The sequence below is a fragment of the Narcine bancroftii genome, chromosome 1, assembly GCF_036971445.1.
Source record: "Narcine bancroftii isolate sNarBan1 chromosome 1, sNarBan1.hap1, whole genome shotgun sequence".
Taxonomy (NCBI): domain Eukaryota; kingdom Metazoa; phylum Chordata; class Chondrichthyes; order Torpediniformes; family Narcinidae; genus Narcine; species Narcine bancroftii.
In genome coordinates this window covers 41,260,956-41,283,929 of record NC_091469.1, presented here as the reverse complement: position 1 = coordinate 41,283,929, position 22,974 = coordinate 41,260,956, and the positions used below count along the sequence as shown (strand labels likewise).

The window sequence follows — 22,974 nt, the reverse complement described above, 5'->3', positions numbered from 1 at the left end:
CTCCAGAACCTTGGCCTCAAGACCCCACTGCGTAATTGAATCTTGGATTTCCTAATCTCCAGACCACAATCAACAAAGATTGGTAAGAACATTTCCTACGCCATCTCCATTATTACTGGAGCCCTACAAGGCTGCGTTCTTCACCCCCTGCTCTTTGCGCTTTACAAATATGACCATGTAGCTCAGTACGATAATGACACCATCTACAAATTTGATGATGGGTTGTATAAAAAGAGGTGATGTCAGCATCCAGGAGGGAGATTGAAAACCTGACTGAATGTGTACTAACAACAACCTTGCACTCAATGTCACCAAAACCAAGGAGCTAATTGTGGACTATAGGAGAGGGGAAGACCAGAGGTGTACAATCCAATGATCATTGAGGGATCAAAGGTGAAGAGGGTGAGCAAATTCCTAGGAGTCACTATCTCGGAGAACCTTTTCTGGACCTGACACACAAATGTCATCATGAAGTAAGAAATTTAGCGCTTCTACTTTCTCAGGAGTTTGTGGAGGCTTGGTGTGACATCAAAAATCGTAGCAAACTTCTACACATCTGTAAAGTGTGATGACTGGCTGGCTCCATCACGGCCTGGTGTGGGTCAACAATACCTCTGAGTGAAAGGCCCTGCAAAAGGTATTAGACACAACCCAGTACATCACAGGCAAAACTTCCCTCTATCAAGAAAATCTACATGGAATGCTGCTGTCACAGAGCAGTGGCAATCATTAAGGATCCACACACACAGGACATGCTTTGTTCTCACTGCTGCCATCAGGAAAGAGGGGTAAGTGGCACAAGACTCATACCACCAGGTTCAGAAATAGTTGCTCCCCCTCCATCATCAGATTCCGAAACAACAAACTCAATCAGAGACTCATTTAAAGGCTCTTGCTTTGCCCATTATTTATTTTATGTATTGTACAGTTTGTTTAATTTCTCACTTTTGCATATGTATCTTTCCTTGAATACAGTTTTTTTTTTGCATTACTGATAATTAGAAATTCTGCCTGGCATGCAGGAAAAAGAATTCTTAGAATTGCAGTTGATGTTATGTATGCACTCTGGCAATAAATCTGAACTTTGAACTTTTACCATCAATTTTGGTGTCCTTTGCAAATTCAGTAATTATGTTAATTATGTTAATGCGCGGACATTGGCGACTTCAGGGGTTTCTACGAGGCTCTAAAGGCTGTGTACGGCCCCTCACCCCAAGTCCAAAGCCCGCTGCGCAGCTCAGACGGCAAAGTCCTCCTCAGCGACAAGATCTCCATCCTCAACCGATGGTCAGAACACTTCCAATCTCTTTTCAGTACCAACCGCTCAGTCCAAGATTCCGCCCTGCTCCAGCTCCCTCAACAGCCCCTAAGGCTAGAGCTGGATGAGGTTCCCACCCTGGATGAGACATATAAGGCAATCGAACAACTGAAAAGTGGCAAAGCAGCAGGTATGGATGGAATCCCCCCAGAAGTCTGGAAGGCTGGCGGCAAAACTCTGCATGCCAAACTGCATGAGTTTTTCAAGCTTTGTTGGGACCAAGGTAAACTGCCTCAGGATCTTCGTGATGCCACCATCATCACCCTGTACAAAAACAAAGGCGAGAAATCAGACTGCTCAAACTACAGGGGAATCACGTTGCTCTCCATTGCAGGCAAAATCTTCGCTAGGATTCTACTAAATAGAATAATACCTAGTGTCGCTGAGAATATTCTCCCAGAATCACAGTGCGGCTTTCGCGCAAACAGAGGAACCACTGACATGGTCTTTGCCCTCAGACAGCTCCAAGAAAAGTGCAGAGAACAAAACAAAGGACTCTACATCACCTTTGTTGACCTCACCAAAGCCTTCGACACCGTGAGCAGGAAAGGGCTTTGGCAAATACTAGAGCGCATCGGATGTCCCCCAAAGTTCCTCAACATGATTATCCAACTGCACGAAAACCAACAAGGTCGGGTCAGATACAGCAATGAGCTCTCTGAACCCTTCTCCATTAACAATGGCGTGAAGCAAGGCTGTGTTCTCGCACCAACCCTCTTTTCAATCTTCTTCAGCATGATGCTGAACCAAGCCATGAAAGACCCCAACAATGAAGACGCTGTTTACATCCGGTACCGCACGGATGGCAGTCTCTTCAATCTGAGGCGCCTGCAAGCTCACACCAAGACACAAGAGAAACTTGTCCGTGAACTACTCTTTGCAGATGATGCCGCTTTAGTTGCCCATTCAGAGCCAGCTCTTCAGCGCTTGACGTCCTGCTTTGCGGAAACTGCCAAAATGTTTGGCCTGGAAGTCAGCCTGAAGAAAACTGAGGTCCTCCATCAGCCAGCTCCCCACCATGACTACCAGCCCCCCCACATCTCCATCGGGCACACAAAACTCAAAACGGTCAACCAGTTTACCTATCTCGGCTGCACCATTTCATCAGATGCAAGGATCGACAATGAGATAGACAACAGACTCGCCAAGGCAAATAGCGCCTTTGGAAGACTACACAAAAGAGTCTGGAAAAACAACCAACTGAAAAACCTCACAAAGATAAGCGTATACAGAGCCGTTGTCATACCCACACTCCTGTTCGGCTCCGAATCATGGGTCCTCTACCGGCACCACCTACGGCTCCTAGAACGCTTCCACCAGCGTTGTCTCCGCTCCATCCTCAACATCCATTGGAGCGCTCACACCCCTAACGTCGAGGTACTCGAGATGGCAGAGGTCGACAGCATCGAGTCCACGCTGCTGAAGATCCAGCTGCGCTGGATGGGTCACGTCTCCAGAATGGAGGACCATCGCCTTCCCAAGATCGTATTATATGGCGAGCTCTCCACTGGCCACCGTGACAGAGGTGCACCAAAGAAAAGGTACAAGGACTGCCTAAAGAAATCTCTTGGTGCCTGCCACATTGACCACCGCCAGTGGGCTGATAACGCCTCAAACCGTGCATCTTGGCGCCTCACAGTTTGGCGGGCAGCAGCCTCCTTTGAAGAAGATCGCAGAGCCCACCTCACTGACAAAAGGCAAAGGAGGAAAAACCCAACACCCAACCCCAACCAACCAATTTTCCCTTGCAACCGCTGCAATCGTGTCTGCCTGTCCCGCATCGGACTGGTCAGCCACAAACGAGCCTGCAGCTGACGTGGACTTTTTACCCCCTCCATAAATCTTCGTCCGCGAAGCCAAGCCAAAGAAAAAAAGAAAAAAAATTATGTTAATTACACTGCCATCCAAATTGTTAATACATAACAAACAATGGACCCAGCACCAACCCCTGCAGCACGCCAATGGTCACAGGCTGCCATTCAGAAAAACATCCCTCCACCACTACCTCTGACTCCTTCTGCTAAGCTAATTTTGAATTCAATTGGAAAACTCCCTTTGTATCCCTTGTGCCATGCAGCTCCTCGCTAAAGTCTATGTAGACAAAGTCCACAGCCCTCAACAATTCACTTCGTTATCTCTTCAAAAATCTCAGATTTAAACCACGATTTTCCACACTTGAAGCCATGCTGACTACTTCCAATCAGTCCCAGCCAACTCAAATGCTGGCAAATCCCATCTAATAGAATCCCCTCCCTCAATTGTTCAACTTTGAGTATTAAACACACTAGCCTAAGGCTTGGCCTTGCTGCCATTTTTAAATAACAGCAAATATTATCCACCCTCCTGCCTTCCAGTACTTCATACAAGACCAAAAATGATACAAATATCTTAGCAATTTCACCATTCACTTCCCACAAGATGCAAGGATATGCACTTCATCAGGCCCTGCAGATTTGTCTACCTTAATGTACACCAAGGCTGCCAACACCTCCTTCCTGCAACTTCTTCCATGGCCCTATACATTGAAACTTGCTTGCTTCAATTCCTTGGTTTTGATGATCTCACCCACAGTAAAGAATGATGAGAAATATTAATTTAAAATCTCACCCATCTCCTGTGGCTTAACACAAAAACATCATGTTGATATTTAATGGAACCAATTCCCATTCTTGCCACCATTTTACTCTTAATATACCTGTAAAATCTCTTGGCATTTTCTTTATCCTGCCTACCAACTCCAGCTCTTTGTGGCTTTCTGATTTCATTCTTAAGTATACTCTTACAACTACTTTGCTCCAGATTCATTTGTTGCGGACTGCTTAAATCTGACCCTATGCCTCTTCCTTCTTCCTGGCCCTCATTAACCACAGGTTTTTAAACTTGCTAGTTTTGTCCTTCGTCCCAAAAGGAACAATTTGCCTGAACTCTTGATGTCTCATCTTTAAAAGTCTTCCATTTTCTTGTCATCTGCTTACCTACAAACATTCTCTCCCAATCAACCTCTGCAAGTTCCTGCCTAATTGGTCCAAAATCAATCTAGTCAGTTTATGACCTTAACTTGTGACCCAGTCCTATCTTTCTGTACAAGATGTTTAAAACAGAGAAGGGACACTGGTCTCATTGTCATTTCAGTTGCTTGCCCCATCTTGTTCCTCAATACAACTTTTTTTGGACACACTCAACCACATTTACCACAGGCACTGTTATCAATATTTGGTATGTTAAAATCTCTAAATTATACTGCCCTTCTATTTTTTTTTACAGCTATCTGCAATTTCCCCACACATTTCTTCCTCCAATTCCCATTGAAAATTGGTGGGCATAAAAAGTAAAAAGAGGGCTCAAGTGATTATTCTTTTTCAGGTTTCTAAGTACTACCCATGTAGCTTCACTGAACAATCTCCCCAAGAATATCTTCTCTAAGCTCTACTGTTACTTCCTTCATCAAATGACAATTCTCCCTCCCTTACCTGCACCTATGTTGTGCCTGCAGCATCTGTACCTCGAACAGTGACCTGCCATTCTTGACCTTCCGTCAGCCATGTTTCTGCTATGGCTATAATATTCCAGTCTCTCGAGCCAAACCACATCCCAAGTTTGTCAACCTTATCCGTTAAGTATGTCTGCCTTCACCCTTCCCCCCCCATCTTTTTTCTGTCTCTTTTTTGTTTTGCTGTTTTAAAGTATTTGTATTGTTATTCTCAGTAGTTAATATATTTTTGTTCATTTGGGCTGGGAGGGAGGATGGGTGGGGTGTGAGAGGAGGGAAGTGGTGGGGTGGGGGGGGGGGAGAAGAAGACTCGATACAAAGTGCTCTGTAAAAGGGGAAGATTGACCTCCTATATTGTTCATAAAGCATGAGTCTGTAAAATCAAAAATAAAAGATTTTTTAAAAAGTATGTCTGCCTTAACAGTTTAGTATTTTGCATTGAAATAAATGCAATTTACATCAAACATCTTCCCTCTAGCTGTGCTGCACCCTTTCCAATCCTATGCACAAAACTTGGTCTCCTGGAGTTCAGTATTACCCTTCAACCTTTCTTCTCCCTCATCTCTGCTCTGGGCCCCACTGAGGTTATATTCTACTCATTAAAAAATTGGAGATCAGGAGAATGCTGTAAACCCACATTTAAAGAGAAAATGCAGCTTAAATTTCCGGATAATGACCTGTGATCAGAAAAGTCCAGGTCACTGACCTGAAGTTTTTTTCCCTTAACTAACAAATACTCCCTGATCTGTTCCTTCCAGAATTCTGTATTTTCATTATAACTTTGCAGAAGGGCACTTTAATTTAAAAAAAAATCTGCAAATAAGGAAGCATGAATCAGCAAACGTGAAACAGTTGGACAGACACAAAAAGCTACCTCAGAAATTTACCTCCTTTGTTCCACCCCATTATCTGTTGGGTACTTCCCAAGGATCTATCCAATGTTCTCTCAATTTTCCCCATCCACACACTACTGCTTAATGAAATCATTCAAAACCATCAGGCTCCAAGCAAAGAAATGCTAAGATGTTCAGCCTCTTCTCCCGAAGATCTCTTCAGACATTCAGAAATTAGATGACATTTAATGATGGGAATACAGAAATTTCCCACAACATATTTTGAAGTCTTTATCCTTGGTCTGCCATAAAATCAGTTCCATGCTCACCACTTAACTTCTGGGAAATTTCTCAGAAACTTAATTTAACAGTTGCAAAATTCAACAGATAGCTGAAATTTTGTCTCCAGATTCATCCCATGAATCTTGAGAGTCCTGACTCTAAACATTTCTCTCCATGGATGCTGCCTGACCTGCTGAAGCCCTCCAGCTTTTCTTTACTCATTCTATCACTAAAACCACTTATTCCTCATACTGCAACATCATTGGTGTCATTCTGCTCAATCATTTATTGCCTTGACTTCTGACTACTTTAGCAATCGACTTGATCTCCAAACTCCATCATAACGCTACGGTAGATTCTTAAGTTTAATTGTTATATGAATAGGAACCATGCTTACAACTGCCAGGCTCCAGCTCAGCCATTCTCAGCAAATTTAAGGTGGGTCACGAACTCAAAACATTTTTATGCAGTCAATAGGAGAGAAATATAGAAGAAACCAAAACTTTACTGCTTCACAGGGAAGGGACCCCATAAACTTTGAGCAGAGACCTAAGGCACCATCAGCAAAAAAAGATTGAGAATGGCTGCCCTATCTCAAGACATTCCTCTCTAAAATTCTCAACTTTTAATTTTATGTCCTCTTAACCTTCTCTTTGGCAAGATTTTTTGTTTTCTGTGGCTTAGTGACAAATTTTGTTTTGTTATAGCACCTAAAAATTGTGGTTGTTGGAACCCAGTCATTTCAGCCCTAGGCATCACTACATGAACATTGCGGGGCAGCATTCTAGGCTCAATAGCTTTAGCTACTTCATCAATGTCCATTCCTCCTTTATATGCTCAGCAGTAGGGTTGTTTGCCTATGATTGGACAGTGATCAGATCTATTAAATAATAAAGCAAAGCGATATGAGCAAAAATGCTGCCTTTGTCAGGCTTTCACCTCCATTAAAAGAAGACACGAGTTTAGCCAAGACTAAACCATAATGGTTGAAGAATGTTGAATCTCTAGCCACATTCCATTGGTGGATAGAGCTAGAGAGCAATTAAATGTCCATGCTGAAGAACATTGTCAGGGATTTTTTTTCCAAGTGTTGCAGGATGACCTCAGATTGCTTTATTCAACATAGGCTAAAGCAAAAATTTCAATAATTTGATTAGCCCTCCAAGGACACCATTTTGTTTCTTATACTCCGCCATTATTATTTCTTTGTTTGTTCTCCTTTAACATTCTGTTACAAACTTTCCCTTTTTGTGATTATTCTTCTTGTCTTACCTTCCTCTCTGCCTGCTTAAACATCTGTAATCTTTCTAAATCTTCTACAGATTTTGCATGTCCTACTGAGCATCAAGTATTTTCTGTTGTTCTTACTAAATGCCAGCCATTGATCACAATTCACAGATATCAAGATTTTCCATCTCAGAGTTATCAATAGATGCAAGAAGCATCAGTGACAGAAAGGGTGTCGAAAGCAGCACACTCCTGAAATGCTAGGTGTGGTTTTAAAACGACAAGAGAATTAGTAAACTGAAGAAACAAGATTATAGTTTATGGAAAAATTAATTAAAAATAGGCATGAGGAAGGAATTAAACTTTGGGCATTAAAAGTTATTTATTCTCCATTTCCCGCTAAAATAACAAACAAATAAATTGGTTATCACTCAAAAGAGAGAGCTCACCTGTTACTTGCTGCACTGATTCATTTAACTCTGTCATTCCATTGATTTCCCGAAAAGTTACAAATTGTCCAGTTTCCAACCCATGGTTATGATTGTCCATGCACGTTACGATTCCAGGATTAGACTGTGAATGAACAGATCAAAGACATTTAAATGTGTATCCTGCTATGTCATCTTTAGGATTTGTATTTTAGCTGACTCAGCCTCCAACGGTTCTTACAGTGAGATTTTGCTTGAACTAGGCTGTTAGTCTCGCAGAATTAATTAATTTACGACACACAGACAAAATTAACAATAAAATGCAAGAAACTAGGATCTGAAAAACAATTTTCTCCAACCAAATAATCCGAGAAGCCCCAGCATTGCGTAAATTACTGAGAAAATGATGGTGCAAATGCTCACCAAAAACTTGTGATTCTTAAACAAGTTAAGGCCAACATTACATAACAGAAAAGATTTAAATACAATTATATTTTGTATAACAGGGGAATTAAAGTTCATGGAAAACAGGTTTTAAGTGGAATTGAGTCCATGCCAGATCAGCCATGATCTTGTTGAATGGCAGAGAGACTCAACAGGCCAGGTAGCCTATCCTGCTTCCACTTCTTATGTTTTCAACATTCAGGTAACATCATTATCAACACTTTTGAACTCTAGTTTTCATGCTAATCTCAATGGCAGCACAGCAATGGTTACCCAATCTCTCCAGAACACACAGATCCATGTATTTCACAGCTCACTTATAGGGCATTTACGGACAAGAAGCAGTTTGATAATTATTTAGGTGGTCTCTCAAATAAATATTAAATGAAATTGACATAACCTTTGTTAGCTAATTGGCATACAAATAACGCCTCTCCATTGACTAAGAATTACATACAAATCCTCAAAACTAGAGGTTTGAGTCACTCAAGGAGTTTGTGGTACTCTTGTCAGGACCTTTAGTTAAATTGAGAGATTAGGTGCCAGCACTAAAGATACGAACGTCAGGAGATACAAAATTAATCAGGATCAAACACTTGTTTTACTTGAGTTTAATTTGTTAAAATTGCACAGCTCATGGGATCACTTGTAAAGAGTAAAGAACAATGTTGGGGAAATTATAATCTGGTCAAAAAAAAGAGGCATGACAGTTATAGAGTTGAAATCAACAGAATCCTTTGATCAGTATAGAGAATATAGGAATAAAACACACTTCTGCAGACACCATGGTTGAAGTACAAGCACAATGCTGGAGAAATTCAGCGGGTCAAACAATGTACTTTATAGAGCAAAGATAAAGATACATTACCAATGTTTCAGGATTGTGCCCTACATCAAGGTATAGAGCAGGGGTGGCTAAACTGTGGCGCTTTGACATATAATGTGCAGCTCATGGAAATATGTTGGTGGAGACAGATGCTCACAATGGTATTTTAGTGGGCGTGGCTTGCGATCATTTCGCTGGGCAAAAACCCTGGAACCAGCAATCTAACACACAAGGGCTACAGTAGCTCAATATTGTTTGTTCTCCACAGCGTCCTCAATCAGATCAAGGACGGTCTAAGTGCAGCTTTGTCACTGATATTTACCATGTGTATATGAAAAAAATCTTCCTTTGCAAAGCTAAATTCAGTTTTGGTAACCTGCATACCTGAAATTAACTGCCAGGGTAAAATAACAATTCTATGGTGGCTCGATTAATTCAAAAAGGTGTTCTTATCTTTATGTCACGAGTAAGCGTTAAAAATGCATGAGACAAAATGACGTCTTTCCACTGAGATGGGACAGTGCAAGGTGTCATTGTAACCCAAACACAGCTTGGCCTCTGCTATTATAATCCTCTAAAATAAACACTGCTGTGGCAATGATGCACATGTTCAGGGCATAGGTGAAATAACAAATAAAAATGCAGTTCCAACACAAAAATATGCTTATGCAGTTTAATAAACAACCTTCGTTATAACTGCAGAATTAATTGCACAAAAATTCATCATCTTATCCAGGTTCCCTTCGTTGAAAAACGAACCAGCGCAGAGGGAAAAAATTCTGAAACGATCAGTGGACATGAAAACAAATAGAAACCAAGTGGGGGTGGTGGCAGCGTTGAATCACTCGTGGTCTGGATGTAAGGTTCAAGACACAGAGACTATCTACCAGTGGTTTGTCATGCAGGAGCAAAGAAAACATTGATGGGACTTCACTACTTGTTGGAAGCAGGACTGGTCCAAGGCTTAATTGACGCCAGAGTACTGGGCCTAAGAGAAGGGGAGGGGTTCACTTTGCAATCAAGATGGTAGACTCTGCCTTGAAATGAAATATTGAGAACTGACTGTACACAAATGTCAAGATACTCATCAAATAGTGCACATTATATGCCGGGTAAAACAGTTGAGCTTTCTGGCCAGACTGTTACTGGTCTTCTCTGGTTTGGAGATGAAGGCTAAGAAAATTAGAAACTAGACTCATAATTCGATTAACCATTTTAAGGTTCTTTGGCTGTAAATAAATCAACATTGCAGGTTGATAACAGCAAGGCAATGGGCAGAATCGAACAATTTAAAGCACTTTCAATTGCACATAATTGAGCCAACACAAAATCAAACATTACAAAAGGTTGCTTCCTAAAATATTGATTATTTCATCTATTTTACTTTTTGCAAATGGCTGTCTACAGTAATATGCAACAATGTCAATATAAACAGTTTTGACAGTGGTGGGAACAATCCAAAAATAAAAGTAAAATAGAAAGAACATTCTCTTTCAAATTAACATGCAAGTAGAATTTAAAATGAGACACATAGCAACAGTACAAAATGAATCACTGTTCGTGTTTGCTCAAAGGAAGGACTTAAGTGGAACGACATGTATCTCTTAATATTTGTATAAAATTTTAGTAACAAAATGTGTATGTAAGAGTAAAAATGTGCATGTCATTTTTTTCATGTCTTGAGGTGCTCAAACATCTGAAGTTTATTAGATATGGCTCTTACGTTAAGCAAGTTTGGCCATCCCTGGTATAGAGATATAGGAGTTCACTTAAAAAGGAAATAAGGCCAAGGATGTCTCTGCCAGATAAAGTGAAGGAGAATCCCAAGATATTCTCCAATTACAGCAAAAATGCAACTTGGGAATTAATTGGGCATCTTAAAGATCAACAAAGTTATCCATGCGTAGAGCCACAGGAGATGAGTAAGGTCCTAAATGAGTGTTTCTCTTTTGTCTTTACCATGAAAAAAACAAAGACAATGGAGTTCAGGGTAGTAAATAATGAGGTCTTGATGAGAATCCACACTGCAGAAGAGGAGGTGCTCGTGGTCTAAAACATATAAAAGTATATATGTTGCCAGAGTCTGATGAAGTAAATCCTCAGACATAATGGGAAGCTTAGAAGAAATTGCAGGAGATCTGGCAGAGATATATTTGCATCATCCTCATTGCCATCTGCGATTAGCTGACAATCATGGCGTCATCAGCAAATTTGTAGATAGCATTTGAATTGTGCCTAGCCACACAGTCATGGATGTAGTGTGAGTACAGCAGTGGGCTCAGCACACTTCTTTGAGGTGTGCCTGTGTTGATTGTCAGTGAGGAGACATTGTTTCCAATTTTTATTAACTGTAGTCTTCTGATGAGGAAGTCAAGGATCCAGTGGCCGGGGGTGGGGGGGGTTGGGCTCAGAGGCCCAGGTTGTTGCGCTGTCTATTGAGTACAAAAGATGGGACATCATGATACAACTGCACCGATTGGTGGTGAGACTACATTTGGAGTGTTGTGTGTAGTTCTGGCTGCCCAGCTGTTGGTAGGAGGCCAAAAAGTTGGAAGGGATGCAGACAGGATTCACCAAGATATTGGCAGGATTGGAAGGCTTGAATTATGGAGAGGGTCTAGATGGACAAAGTTTTTATTCCCTGTAGTGTTGGAGGCTGAGGGGTGACTTTATGGAAATATATAAAATCAGGATGGGTGTAGATAAAGTGAAAGAACACAGTCCTATTCCTTGGGTAGATGATTCTAGAACTAGAGACAGAGGTGAGCAGGGTGAGACTTAAGGCCCTGAGAGACAACTTTGTCACTTCGTATCTGGAATTAGCTGTCAGAGAAACCTACAGAACCAGATACAATTTCATTGTTTAAAAAACCTTTGGACAGGTGGATGGATAGGAAGGGTTCAGAAGGACATCGGCCAAATTCAATCAAAGACAACTAACCCAGAAAACTAGATTAGTTGGAATGTATAAGCTGGGACAAAGGGCCTAATCCTTGTTCTATAGCTCCAAGACTCTGACTTTTGATAGTTTACCGAAAAGACAATCCCAGTTGATATTTGGGAAATTGAAATCCTCCATTATAATAACTGAATTCTTATTGCATCTCAACTATCTGCCGAGATATCTGTTCCTCTGTCTCTATTAAATGCCAGTAAAAGGCCTTTTCGGCCCATGAGCCTATGCCGCCCAATTACACCCAATTGATCTACACACCTGGTATGTTTTTGAACAGTGGGAAGAAATCAGAGCACCTGGAGGAAACCCATGCAGACACAGGGGGAACATTCAAACTCCGTATAAACAAGGGTTGCTGGCACTGTGCCTACTGTGCCACCAATGTCTATAATGCGCCTCTAGCATAGTGACACCCTTTCTATTTGTAATTTCTATCTCTATGTGACCTTATTTGAGGAATCTTCCAGGATAATCTCCTTTAGTATTGAGATAATGTGATCTTTGATGCAATAACTGTGTCACTTTTGCTTCTTCTTTGCCATTACCTGAAAATTGCACACTCTGGGATATTGAATTGCAAGTTCGGCCCATCCTTTATCCATGCCTCAATAATGGTAGCAATAATGTCGCTCCTCATATTAATTTAAGCTTTTGGTTCATCTTATTTATTAGTTTACTTGCATTGAAAGAGATGGAATTCAGCTTTGAGTTCCCTTGATATGCTTGATTACTTGTTTGTTCTGAACAATATTTCTCTAGATTATAGTACCAGTCCATCAATTCCTTTGTGATATCCCCATAATTTTCCCTACCCACGAACAATGTTCCCAAAATTGCCCAAACCAGAGCACAAGATCAGGCAAGATTAAACAATCAGAAATGCACAACTAAATTCAAGCAAAAGCAAACATTCAAAATTTTGAGTGGATCTTGAATGAAATCAATACTTGTGCAGAAAACTCAAAATTACTTTTTTTAATATACAAAAAGTTATCAAGTGGGCTGACAAAATTTGCCCCTGTTTTATAGGCTTCATGAATGTATCTAAAGGGTGAAGATGACTGAAGACCAAATGGAGAAAAAGACTGAAAATGGCGGCGCTGCCAGAACTGCTGTAGCGGCAGCGCTACCGCTGGAGTGGACCCGCGGGGAGTGGAAATACAGTGCTCCTGTGGGATCCAGCTGCCCCATCAACTGCCGTCAACTCCTCATGGGCTTTGACCAGCTGTTGGGGGAGCCAACGGTGGTTTTATTTGAGATCCTGCAACCGCGGGGTCTGTGCCCAAGATGGAGGCACCTATTAATCAGCAGCAGGCACGAGGGGTTGCAGACTCCAGGGAAGCAGAGGACTGGAGCAGGGCACCAGAGGACAAGAATATGACCCCACCCTCCCCATCTGAGGAGGAGAAGCGGAGGAGATGACTCACAAGACTGTGACCAGGACGGTGGACCAGTGAGGGGCTCTGAGGCTGAGAGACCAGTGCATGTGGCGGGCTGCTGGCAACTTGAGATGAGGAACCCGCCGAAGCTGTGGGCTGCTGGAGACTGCTGTCGGGAGACTCGCACTGGGCTGCAAACTGCTGGAGACGGACTCGAACTGGCTGGAGGGTACCAGGTATCAGAACCGGGGATGCCAAGGGCGCTGAAGGGTTCCTGACCATGTTGGAGGTTCGGATCTGAAGCTCAGGTTGCCAATGGTTTGAAAGGGACTCTGTGTGGCTGCGGAAGTGCTGGAACTGAATCTACGGACACTTGATTTCTCTGGGGGACTCTCTTTTGTTTCTCTCTCACTGTAAGAAATGTAAGAAGCGTTTAGGCAATTTCTGCCGGTCGCGAATCTGTCTGCCTTGCAGCAGGCAAATAGAATATTTCATGCAATAGGACACTGTTCTATTACTATGATAATCAATTGAATCTTGAATCTAATCTTTATAGAACAGATAATAATTAAGATGGAGAAGGTGCAGGCAAGATTCCCAAGGTTGTCGTTTGGAGTGAAGGAGAGATTGGACAGGCTCTTACAATTTTCCCTGGAGTGAGGAGGCTAAGAGATGATCACAGAGACTATGAGAAGCAGAGATTGAGGAATCTAAAATCATAGGTTTAAGGTAAGAGGGAAAAGATTTAAAGGAGCTAGCTTTGTCTCAGATAGTTTTGTCACGGTAGGCATAGGAAACAAGCTGCCAAGTGAGTGGGAATAGCAGGTACAACCTTTAGAACATATTTGGATCTATGTATGGAAAAGAGATGGGTTATGGGCCAAGGGAAGGCACCTTAGTCAGCATGGGCAAACTGGGATGAAGGATCTGTTCTGGTAATGTATAACTATGAATCTATAAAGAGGCACTGTTCAATTATTCATCAGAAAGGAATCATACTGAATAGCACTGAAGCAGGTCATTAAACACAAGTTGACCACATCAACCAATGAACAACCTTTCACATGAATGCCATTGCTCACCATTTGGTCAATAAACATTTTATGGCTTTGCCTTTGGCAACCCGGCCTCAACCACTCTCTAAACAGAAACTTACCACTTTCAGGGTGTAGAAATCCCCTGTCACATCCCTTTACCCCAAATCTATGCCCTCTAATTTTATCTACTTCTGATATGTGGAAAATCTTCCTGCAGTCTATCATGGCAATACTCCCCATAAACCTCAATCATGTCAGAATTTTAAAACACTGAAATAGTGGACACAGTCTACAAAAAGATTAAGTTATGAGATCACGTAAGGGATTGCCAAATGGAGTACAATGCTGATAAATCGGAGGTCATTCTCTTGGGAAGGAAAAACAGTAAATCAGACTATTATTTTCATGATTAAAAATTGCCATATGCTATTTTAACACAAGAGACCTGGGAGTATTGCACATGAATTACAAAACGTTAGTTTGCAGGTGCAACAGGGATTAAATTTATGAACAAGGACGTTCTGCTGCAGCTGTCCAGGGTACTGGTGAAGCCACACATGGAGCACTGTGTGCAGTTCTGGTCTCCTTACTGGACGAAAGATATACTAGTTTTTGAGGCGGTGCAGAGGAGACCCATCAGATTGATACCGTTATTGAGAGGAGTTGGGGGTGGGGGGGTGGGGGGAGAGAAGAGGGCGCAGCACAGTTAGTATAGTGGTTAGCACAATTCTATTTCAACACCAGTGACCTGGGTTCAAATTCAGAAACATTTGTAAGGAGTTTGTATGTCCTCCCTACATCTGCAAGGGTTTTGCTTCGGGTCCTCTGCTTTTCCCCAATTCTCCAAAAACGTAGAGTTTGTAAATTAATTGGGGTATTTGGGTGACATAGGATTGTGGGCTGGAAAGGCCTGCTACTGTGCTGTCTGCGTAAGATGAAAAAAAAACTTAAATTCCTGAAGAGTGAATTTTATCCAGGATCTCAATTTTTTGGGTAGTGATTTGCAAATTCTGTGAAGATGAATTTCCAAGACTTCAATGTCTGCAAGCCAAAGGTTGCCTATATTCTAACAGTGGAAACGTTAACTTGGTTTCCCTTTGTTCTCATACATAGAGGCTAAATGGTCTTCCAACAAGTTGCAATCACTTTATGATCTTGCAATGAAATAAAATTGTTTCGAGCTAACAAAGATAATAAAAGTGATATATTACCCGCGTGATATTCTGAATGAAGATTTCCTTTGGCTCTTCTCCAACTGGATCAGACACTTCAAAATGGTCTCCAAAATCACAGAACACTCGGCAGAATACTCCATAAACATCAGCGCTAATGAACTGAAAATAAAAATACACAAATTTACTCACCCTGTACTTTCCATCCGTGGATCTTTGGGGCATGCAACATTCCTGAGCTCAAAATGGAACATTTCCTTCAAATTGTTACCTGGTGATACAGCTATGGCTCCACACCAGGCTGTCTACATGAATTCACACGTTGCAGCCTTACAGTCTTTAATTCGAGGAAAACTAGTCCAATTTTGATGATATACTAATGATCCTTTTACCTGGTTCCAAAAGTTTTCCTTTAGGAAGTTTCCTGCATGTGGACTTTTCATCTCCAATTGCCAACAGAACATTAACCATTGAACTTCTCCATCCTACTCACCCACTCTAACCTCAGTTCCTCTGGAACACACTGTTCTCCACTTACTCCAAACCAACCCCACTTCACTAGTAAAACTGAACATAAGTAAGGTGTGGTTATGGTCTGATGTACTGTTCACAATTGTGAATGTCAGATCAGCTTCTGGACACCTTCTCACATCGACCTCTAGATTGCATAAGTGCCATTAGGATATCTTCCCCATACTACACAGACCTCATCAATTAAGGTGATCTTCTCACCACCACCACTCACCAAAGAGCTTCCCAACTCTGCACCACCCACTCCCGTCTCCCACCCAGAATTCATAAAGAGAGCCACGCCAATAGAGCCACTGTTTCTCTCTATTCCTGCCCGACAGAACTCACTTCCTTGTACCTCAACATCATCTTGTTTCCCTCCTCCTCCCATTTCTTCCAGATCCATAGGGTAACCACAGGCACAGGCCACTGCTATGCCTTCCCTTTGCTGATTATATGGAATAGTTTACATCCTACTCCACTCTTCTTATCTTCCTCCATTTCATGCAGATGTTGACAATTTCATGAACTTTCATCCTGCACCTAAATTTACCTGGCACCTCTTTCTCCTTCCTGGGCCTGTTTAATTCATTTCAGAAGACAAACTACAAGCCCACCGACTTCCACAGTTCCCTGCATTGCACCTCTTCTCTTCCTGTTTCTTGCAAGGATGCAATTTCTCTCTTCAAATTCCCCCATTGCATCTGTTCCCAGGATGAAGTCTTTCATTCCAGGGCATCTAAAATTAGCTTTCTTTAATAAGCATGGTTTTCACCCAAATTAATTTTCTTAACTTCCACCTCAATAGCATCTGCATCTAACATGTTATCCTCCAACACTTCCACCAAAATCAGCATGACCCCAACACTTGCCACATCTTCCCTTGCCCACCCTTATCTATTCTTCACAGGAATCAGTCTCCCCAAGACTCCGTGGTCCACTGTTCCCTCTTACTTTGTTAGTGGCATTCACACAGATTTTTTTTACCTCACTGATTCTTCCCAAATTGATATGCACTAACTTTATAATGAGCGAGAACTGGTTTTCTTTTCGCAATATTGCACACTTAGATTGCCAAATTTATGTCAGACAGATGACTGCAACATTGTAAGTACAGTTTTATAGTGATCTATCAAATGGTAATAGGAGGTTTGTAATCTGTACATTACTGAGAAGACATACCTTAATGGGTGGCTGCTGTGAACGACAAAAGTCATTAATCTTCTTTTGAAGTAAAAGTCTAGTCTCTGTCAATACCACACACTACAAATGAAATAAGAGGTCCCAATTAATAAGATTTCCCACTAGGTACAGTGCCACAATAAGAGTCACAAGTCCGACATTACATAAGCAGGCCCTTTGGCCCACTATGACCATGTAGAACACTGAGGGCACACTAAACTGATTTCAGTTACTATATACCTTTTTGTTGTTGTTTGACACTCATTCTCAAGTAAGACCATGACATCTAGTCTTTAGAGTTGTGATGTGTATGAAGGTGGCTAATTAAACCAATTTGGACTCACATGTTCCTCTCACACAGGTGACAGAGGTATAATGACACTGCAGCATCAGTGGCTGTTAACATTTGAAATTCTCTTTGCTTCCTCACAAGAACAAGCACCATTTTTTTTGAGGGTACATCATACAGAATAATCACCAGTGGTGCACATCAAAGTTGAAACTCTTCAGAAGTTCGACGAGAATGTTTGAATCTCTTCTGTCACCATATGACAGTTTGCCATCAGTCAGCTCTCCATAAAGTAGCTGCTTTGGTTTCCTGCCATCAGATATTCTTCCAAAATGTCCTGTCCATCCTTATTATTTTTTTTTTAAATTTCAATTTATTCATACAACACAAAAATAGGCCCTTCTGGCCCAAGAGCCCACGCTGCCCAATTATACCCAAATGACCTGCAACCTCGGTACATTTTGAAGGATGGGAGAAACTGGAGCACCCAGAGAAAACCCATGAAGAAACGAGGAGAAAGTACAAACTCCTTGTAGACAGCGCTGGATTCAAACCCGGGTTGCTGGCGTCGTAATAATGTTATGCTAACTGATATGCCCTTGATCTGATCGGTAATTCTCTCAACAGTGTGCAGATATTGGGGAGGTATATCTGGGACTGAACCAATGTGTCTGGAATCTTGTCTTGCCATTTTAACTCAAGTATTCTGCACAGACAAGGTACATGCAAGTGGTTAAACAGTCCATATGTTTGTCATGACTGTTCATGTCTCTCCTGAGCATAGAGTAAGGTGGGTGTGACAACAGCATAACAAACCTTCAGCTTAGTCTTCACGCCAATTCCTCTTCATTCCCATACTTTACTCCTCAGTCTTCCAAAGACCAAGCTGTTGTTTTGTTATTCTGTTATTGACTTAGTCATCAATCAAATTAAGGAGCATATTTGAGAGAGTAACTGGCTGACTACAAATTCATATGTTTATATTCATTATGGCTGAATGTCATATGAAGACTGGAAGATACAATTACTGTAACATAGAAGGTACTGGAACATGTGGTGAAAAGATTACATTTTTGTTACTTCCAACTGGTAAGTGCATACTTATTATCCAAATCCTCATCTGCTACTTTTCAACAAATTATGTCCATTCGCACTCAACAACTTTGCTTCTCAATATTTTCTGTTGGCACTAATTGTACAAGCAAGATTTCCAAATACACCAACCTCTTTTCTCTCTGTTATTCCCATCTTGGCTCATACCAAGGCTACTGTACTCATTGCAATCACCCCTCCCATGGGAACCCCTTTGGAGTCTATCTTTTAAAATGTCCATCTGAAGGAGACTCTGGCCACTCATGGCTCCATTGTAGATCACTGGATTCTGAACTCTTCTGTTAAAATGTCTTGTGTTCAAGATTTATCCAAAAGGGCAAAATAAACTATTCTACTAATCTGCCTTTTCTTAGTCTCTCATCTCCAAGTAACTCGTGGGCCTACTTGTCATGTCAAGTAAAGTCATCTATTAATCATCTCGTGTCCTTCTCTTCCAGATTTGCATCACCCTTCAACATGGAGATCTGACATTCTTTCTCACAGCTCCACGCATTAATCTCTACAATCAGCTAAGCAAACCATCTTTCTCTTTTTCATCATGGTTACAAATTTTGCCCCAAACCTTCTCCTCCATCATTTTCCCTCTGTACTCTGCTGACTGAAATTGTCCTTATCGGTTTCAAATGCTGTCATACACTGAAGCTACTCTGGATTGGTTTCTCCACCTAGTTCCATTCCTGCATTTTCATAAGTATCCTAAACTCAAAATTTATTCCTAATTTTTGCATTCCTCCTTGGCTTGACAAAGACAAGAGACAAGATTAACTTTGTCCTCACTTCCAAAAATTCCTCCCTGGCCTAATATGTTGTTTTGTGGTTAAAGCATGAGCAATTGCAAGATCTCAGTCAACAATGGTATAAAGAAAGGGTTCTATCCAGATATTTTATTTTGCAATGCAACAGGTTGTATCTTTCTTTTAACATTATAAATGATGGAAAGACTGTAAAAGATCAGTTTCTACCTTCAATGGCACATTTTGAGTGAGTGAAGGCAAATACTGATTAGCTTAAAGTGGACATTAAATAGACTAAAGTCATTTGCAGCAATATTGATGAATTGGGTAAATGTGTTCAGAGTTTTAAATAAAATGTCCAAATTACCTGATAATGCTGCAAAAAGCTAAGATCTGTGTTTTCATCCAAAAGAACACTGGAAGAATTGACCTGGACATAAGGATTCAGCTCTGAGAGTTGTGAAATGGTGGCTGCAGCTCTATAAATTAAATACATAAACTAATTAACTTTTCAAGAAAATTAATTAACTGCCCAGTTTCTTAGATATGCTCTTGTTAGATTTCTATAATGTAATAAGTAATTGAAACATTCAAACAGGAAAATTGGTATGAACACAAAATATTATAATGATCTAAAGAAAAGGAACGAGAGTAATATGCTTCCACAATCATTCCACTTGAGAAACATTCACTTGAAGGAAAATAAATACCTGGTTTCAAAAGATTGTCATTTGCTTTTCATGTGAATCATCAACATAGACAGTCGCAAAATGGAAATATCAAATTTCTGATGAGCAGCCCAGAATAAGCTCATGGACACAATCACGATCAGAGTCAAAGTTGAATCAGGTCATCAATATGAGAAACAGCAGGGTAAGATAGCAGGGCTGGGGTGGAAGTGCTGGGAATTCTCAGCTGGAGCAATGGGGCCAGAGCGAGCAGTAAAAGTAACTCACTGTTTGGAATAATGCCATAGGATCTTTAGAGTTCATTTGTGTGATAGAATGTCATGAGAAAGATTGCAACACCATAAGTCTCCTCCAGTTCTACACACTCATATCTCAGTAAACATCTGAAACATAGGTTAGATAGCTGCAAGGAACGAGAAATCAATTTGTACATTGAAAAATCTCCAAAATTCCTGAGTGAACCTCACACTAGTAAAATTATGTTGTCTTTGCTCTGTACTGACTGATCTCTCACTGTAACTCTGCTCGTCTGCACTGTGTCTTACTTCACGCTCTGTATGAATATGGCAGAACTGCTGCAGATACTATAATGGGAACACTGCTGCTTATGAAAACCCAGAAGGAGCAGTGACGTGTCTTCCAACATTCCTCTGTCGGGCCATACGTCCTGGTTATTATATCTAATAAGCCTATACAGATTGAAACCACTTATAGAAAAGGGGTAGCTTTGTTTTTTCCACACAAAGACTTAGAGAGGTTCATGCTCAAGATGATAACTCATGCTCAGCAGCCCAGATTACTAAAGGGAACTGTGAACCAGGGCATCACAGTAGGAGAGCAACCGCCCACCAAGAAGGAAAAGTCTAGAAGAGTCTACATGACTTTCAAGTGAAATAGGACCACATGACTCTAAAGTGAAATAGCAAGAGCTCATGCCCAATGTGTTTCATAAGAATGAAAGGCAAAGACAGGAAATCCAAGGGTAGTGAATGTTAACAGACATAGAGAGTCACATAAAAAAAGAAAGCAAGCATATAGCACATACATAGAACCAAAAAGTATTGGGGGCTGGGGGTGGGGGGGGTGATTAGTGCATCAAAAGTTTAGTAAGTACTGAGCATACTTAAGAAAACAGTAGGGCAAAGGGACCACGAAGTAACACTTTATTGTAAACCTCGAGCTAAGATTGTCACCAATGGTCAGATGTCTCAAGTTTTTCCACTCAGTAGGTCAAGTAGACAAGGCTGTACATTATCTGCAGCTCTATTTATTTTAGCAAAAGAACCACAAGCAGAATTTGTTTGACAGGATCCAAACATAAGGAGGGTTCAGAGTGAACAGGAAAGAACACAAGATAAATTTATTTGCTGACAATATATTAATATATTTGACAAATCCAACTGAATCTCTGGCTAAGTTACAAGATATCTTGGAAGATTATGGCAAGGTTTCTGGGGATAAAATAAATTTTGAAAAAGCCAAATTATGCCCCTAACAAAAGGAGATTATAGACAGTTGCAACAAGGAAGTAAATTTGATTGGCCACAAGGAGGCATTAAATATTTAGAAATGAGGGTAGATGTTAACCTGAGGAATTTATATAAATTAAATTACCACCACTTGCATTATAAGTACAAGATTGAGGAGGATTTATGTAGATAGAGGAGCCTTCCCATGACTTTGTACTTCCTAAATTTTTGATGCACTACCCACCCCCCAATTGTTTATGATATTTCTGTAGTTTAGGACCAGCCGTGACCCTGCCAATCTGTAGTTTAGGTCCAGACGTGACCCTGCCAATCTGTAGTTTAGGTCCAGCCGTGGCCCTGCCAATGTGTAGTTTAGGATCAGCCGTGGCCCTGCCAATGTGTAGTTTAAGACCAGCCGTGACCCTGCCAATGTGTAGTGACATGGAGGCTCTTCTTCGAAAGTGGATCACAACTAAATTTATATTCAAGATGTATTTCCTATTGCAGAGCCAGAGACCGGGCTTGTGCAAATCGAGGGAAAGGTGGGAGATGAACTTGGGGAAAAGGATTTAAGAACAATATTGGTCAAAATTGTGCTCTGATAATACGACATCATTTATTAATGTCAGATATAGATTGGTACAATACAATTGCATGCACCAATTATACCTTACACTGCGAAAATTACACTGTTTAAAATCTGAAATTCCGTAGTCGTGTTTTTAGAGTGGTATAGAGGTTGGAACATTTATACAATCAGCCTGGCTATGTGTGAAAGTAAGAGAACAATAATAGCTGCTCTATACAACTTGGAGGCTGATAGAATGAATTGTTAGATATAATGAAGCACCTTGCAGACATCAAAATAGAACCGTCACATTGAATGATGTCACATTCCTCCCATATTCAAAATTACTTCATACAGAGATTTGGTGAAGCCCGATGGCACAGCAGTTAGTACTGCTGCCCTACAGCTGCTGGGATGCAGATTTTATTTTTTGCCTTCAATCCTCTTGCGTGGAGCTCACTCATTCTCCTTGTGATCATTGAATGTCGCTGGGTGCTCTAATTCCGAAATCCCAAAGATGTGCAAGTAGGTTAGTTTGTATTGTTAATTACCCCCAGTGTAGGACAGTCCCAGGAGAATTATGAGGGCATTTGTAGGCATGCAAGGACTGTGAGATAGGCATGAAAAAGGTAGGAGATAAGCGAGGAAATGGGATTAATGGAAGTGGTCTGTGAGCTGACATTGATTCATGAGCTGAATGCCTTCTTTTATGTCATGCGAAAGTGGGAATTTATGCAGACAATTAACTTGGCTCGAATACTTTCCACTTACTATTGAAAAAAATAAAGGCGTGGTTTGGGTAAATTAGAACATGTGTTATAATGCTATTTAATTATTACCAAAAATTATTATTATTTTGTTTCTGTACATGACAGTTTCACTAACACTAATGTTGTGCTCACCTGTTTTTTTGACTGGCAACATCATCCTCATGCAGAAAGAAATTGGACCCCAAGTCCAAATTTTCAGCTGCCTTTGTGTCATGGATGGTGAGTGCCTAGATGAAGGTAAGTGAAAGGATGCAAATG

The 22,974-nt window shown here is 41.0% G+C and overlaps 1 protein-coding gene across 1 annotated transcript in view; it reads right to left on the bottom strand.

Annotated features, from left to right (window-relative positions):
- Positions 1–22,974, bottom strand: part of uba6 (ubiquitin like modifier activating enzyme 6) — a 135,535-nt gene that overhangs the window by 84,041 nt on the left and 28,520 nt on the right. The window contains exons 5-9 of the mRNA XM_069924701.1: positions 22,849–22,943; positions 19,588–19,699; positions 17,085–17,165; positions 15,432–15,554; positions 7,600–7,723 (exon numbers count right to left, since the gene is read on the bottom strand). Coding sequence (XP_069780802.1) covers positions 7,600–7,723; positions 15,432–15,554; positions 17,085–17,165; positions 19,588–19,699; positions 22,849–22,943 — 535 coding nt within the window. The remainder of the gene's footprint in view (positions 1–7,599; positions 7,724–15,431; positions 15,555–17,084; positions 17,166–19,587; positions 19,700–22,848; positions 22,944–22,974) is intronic.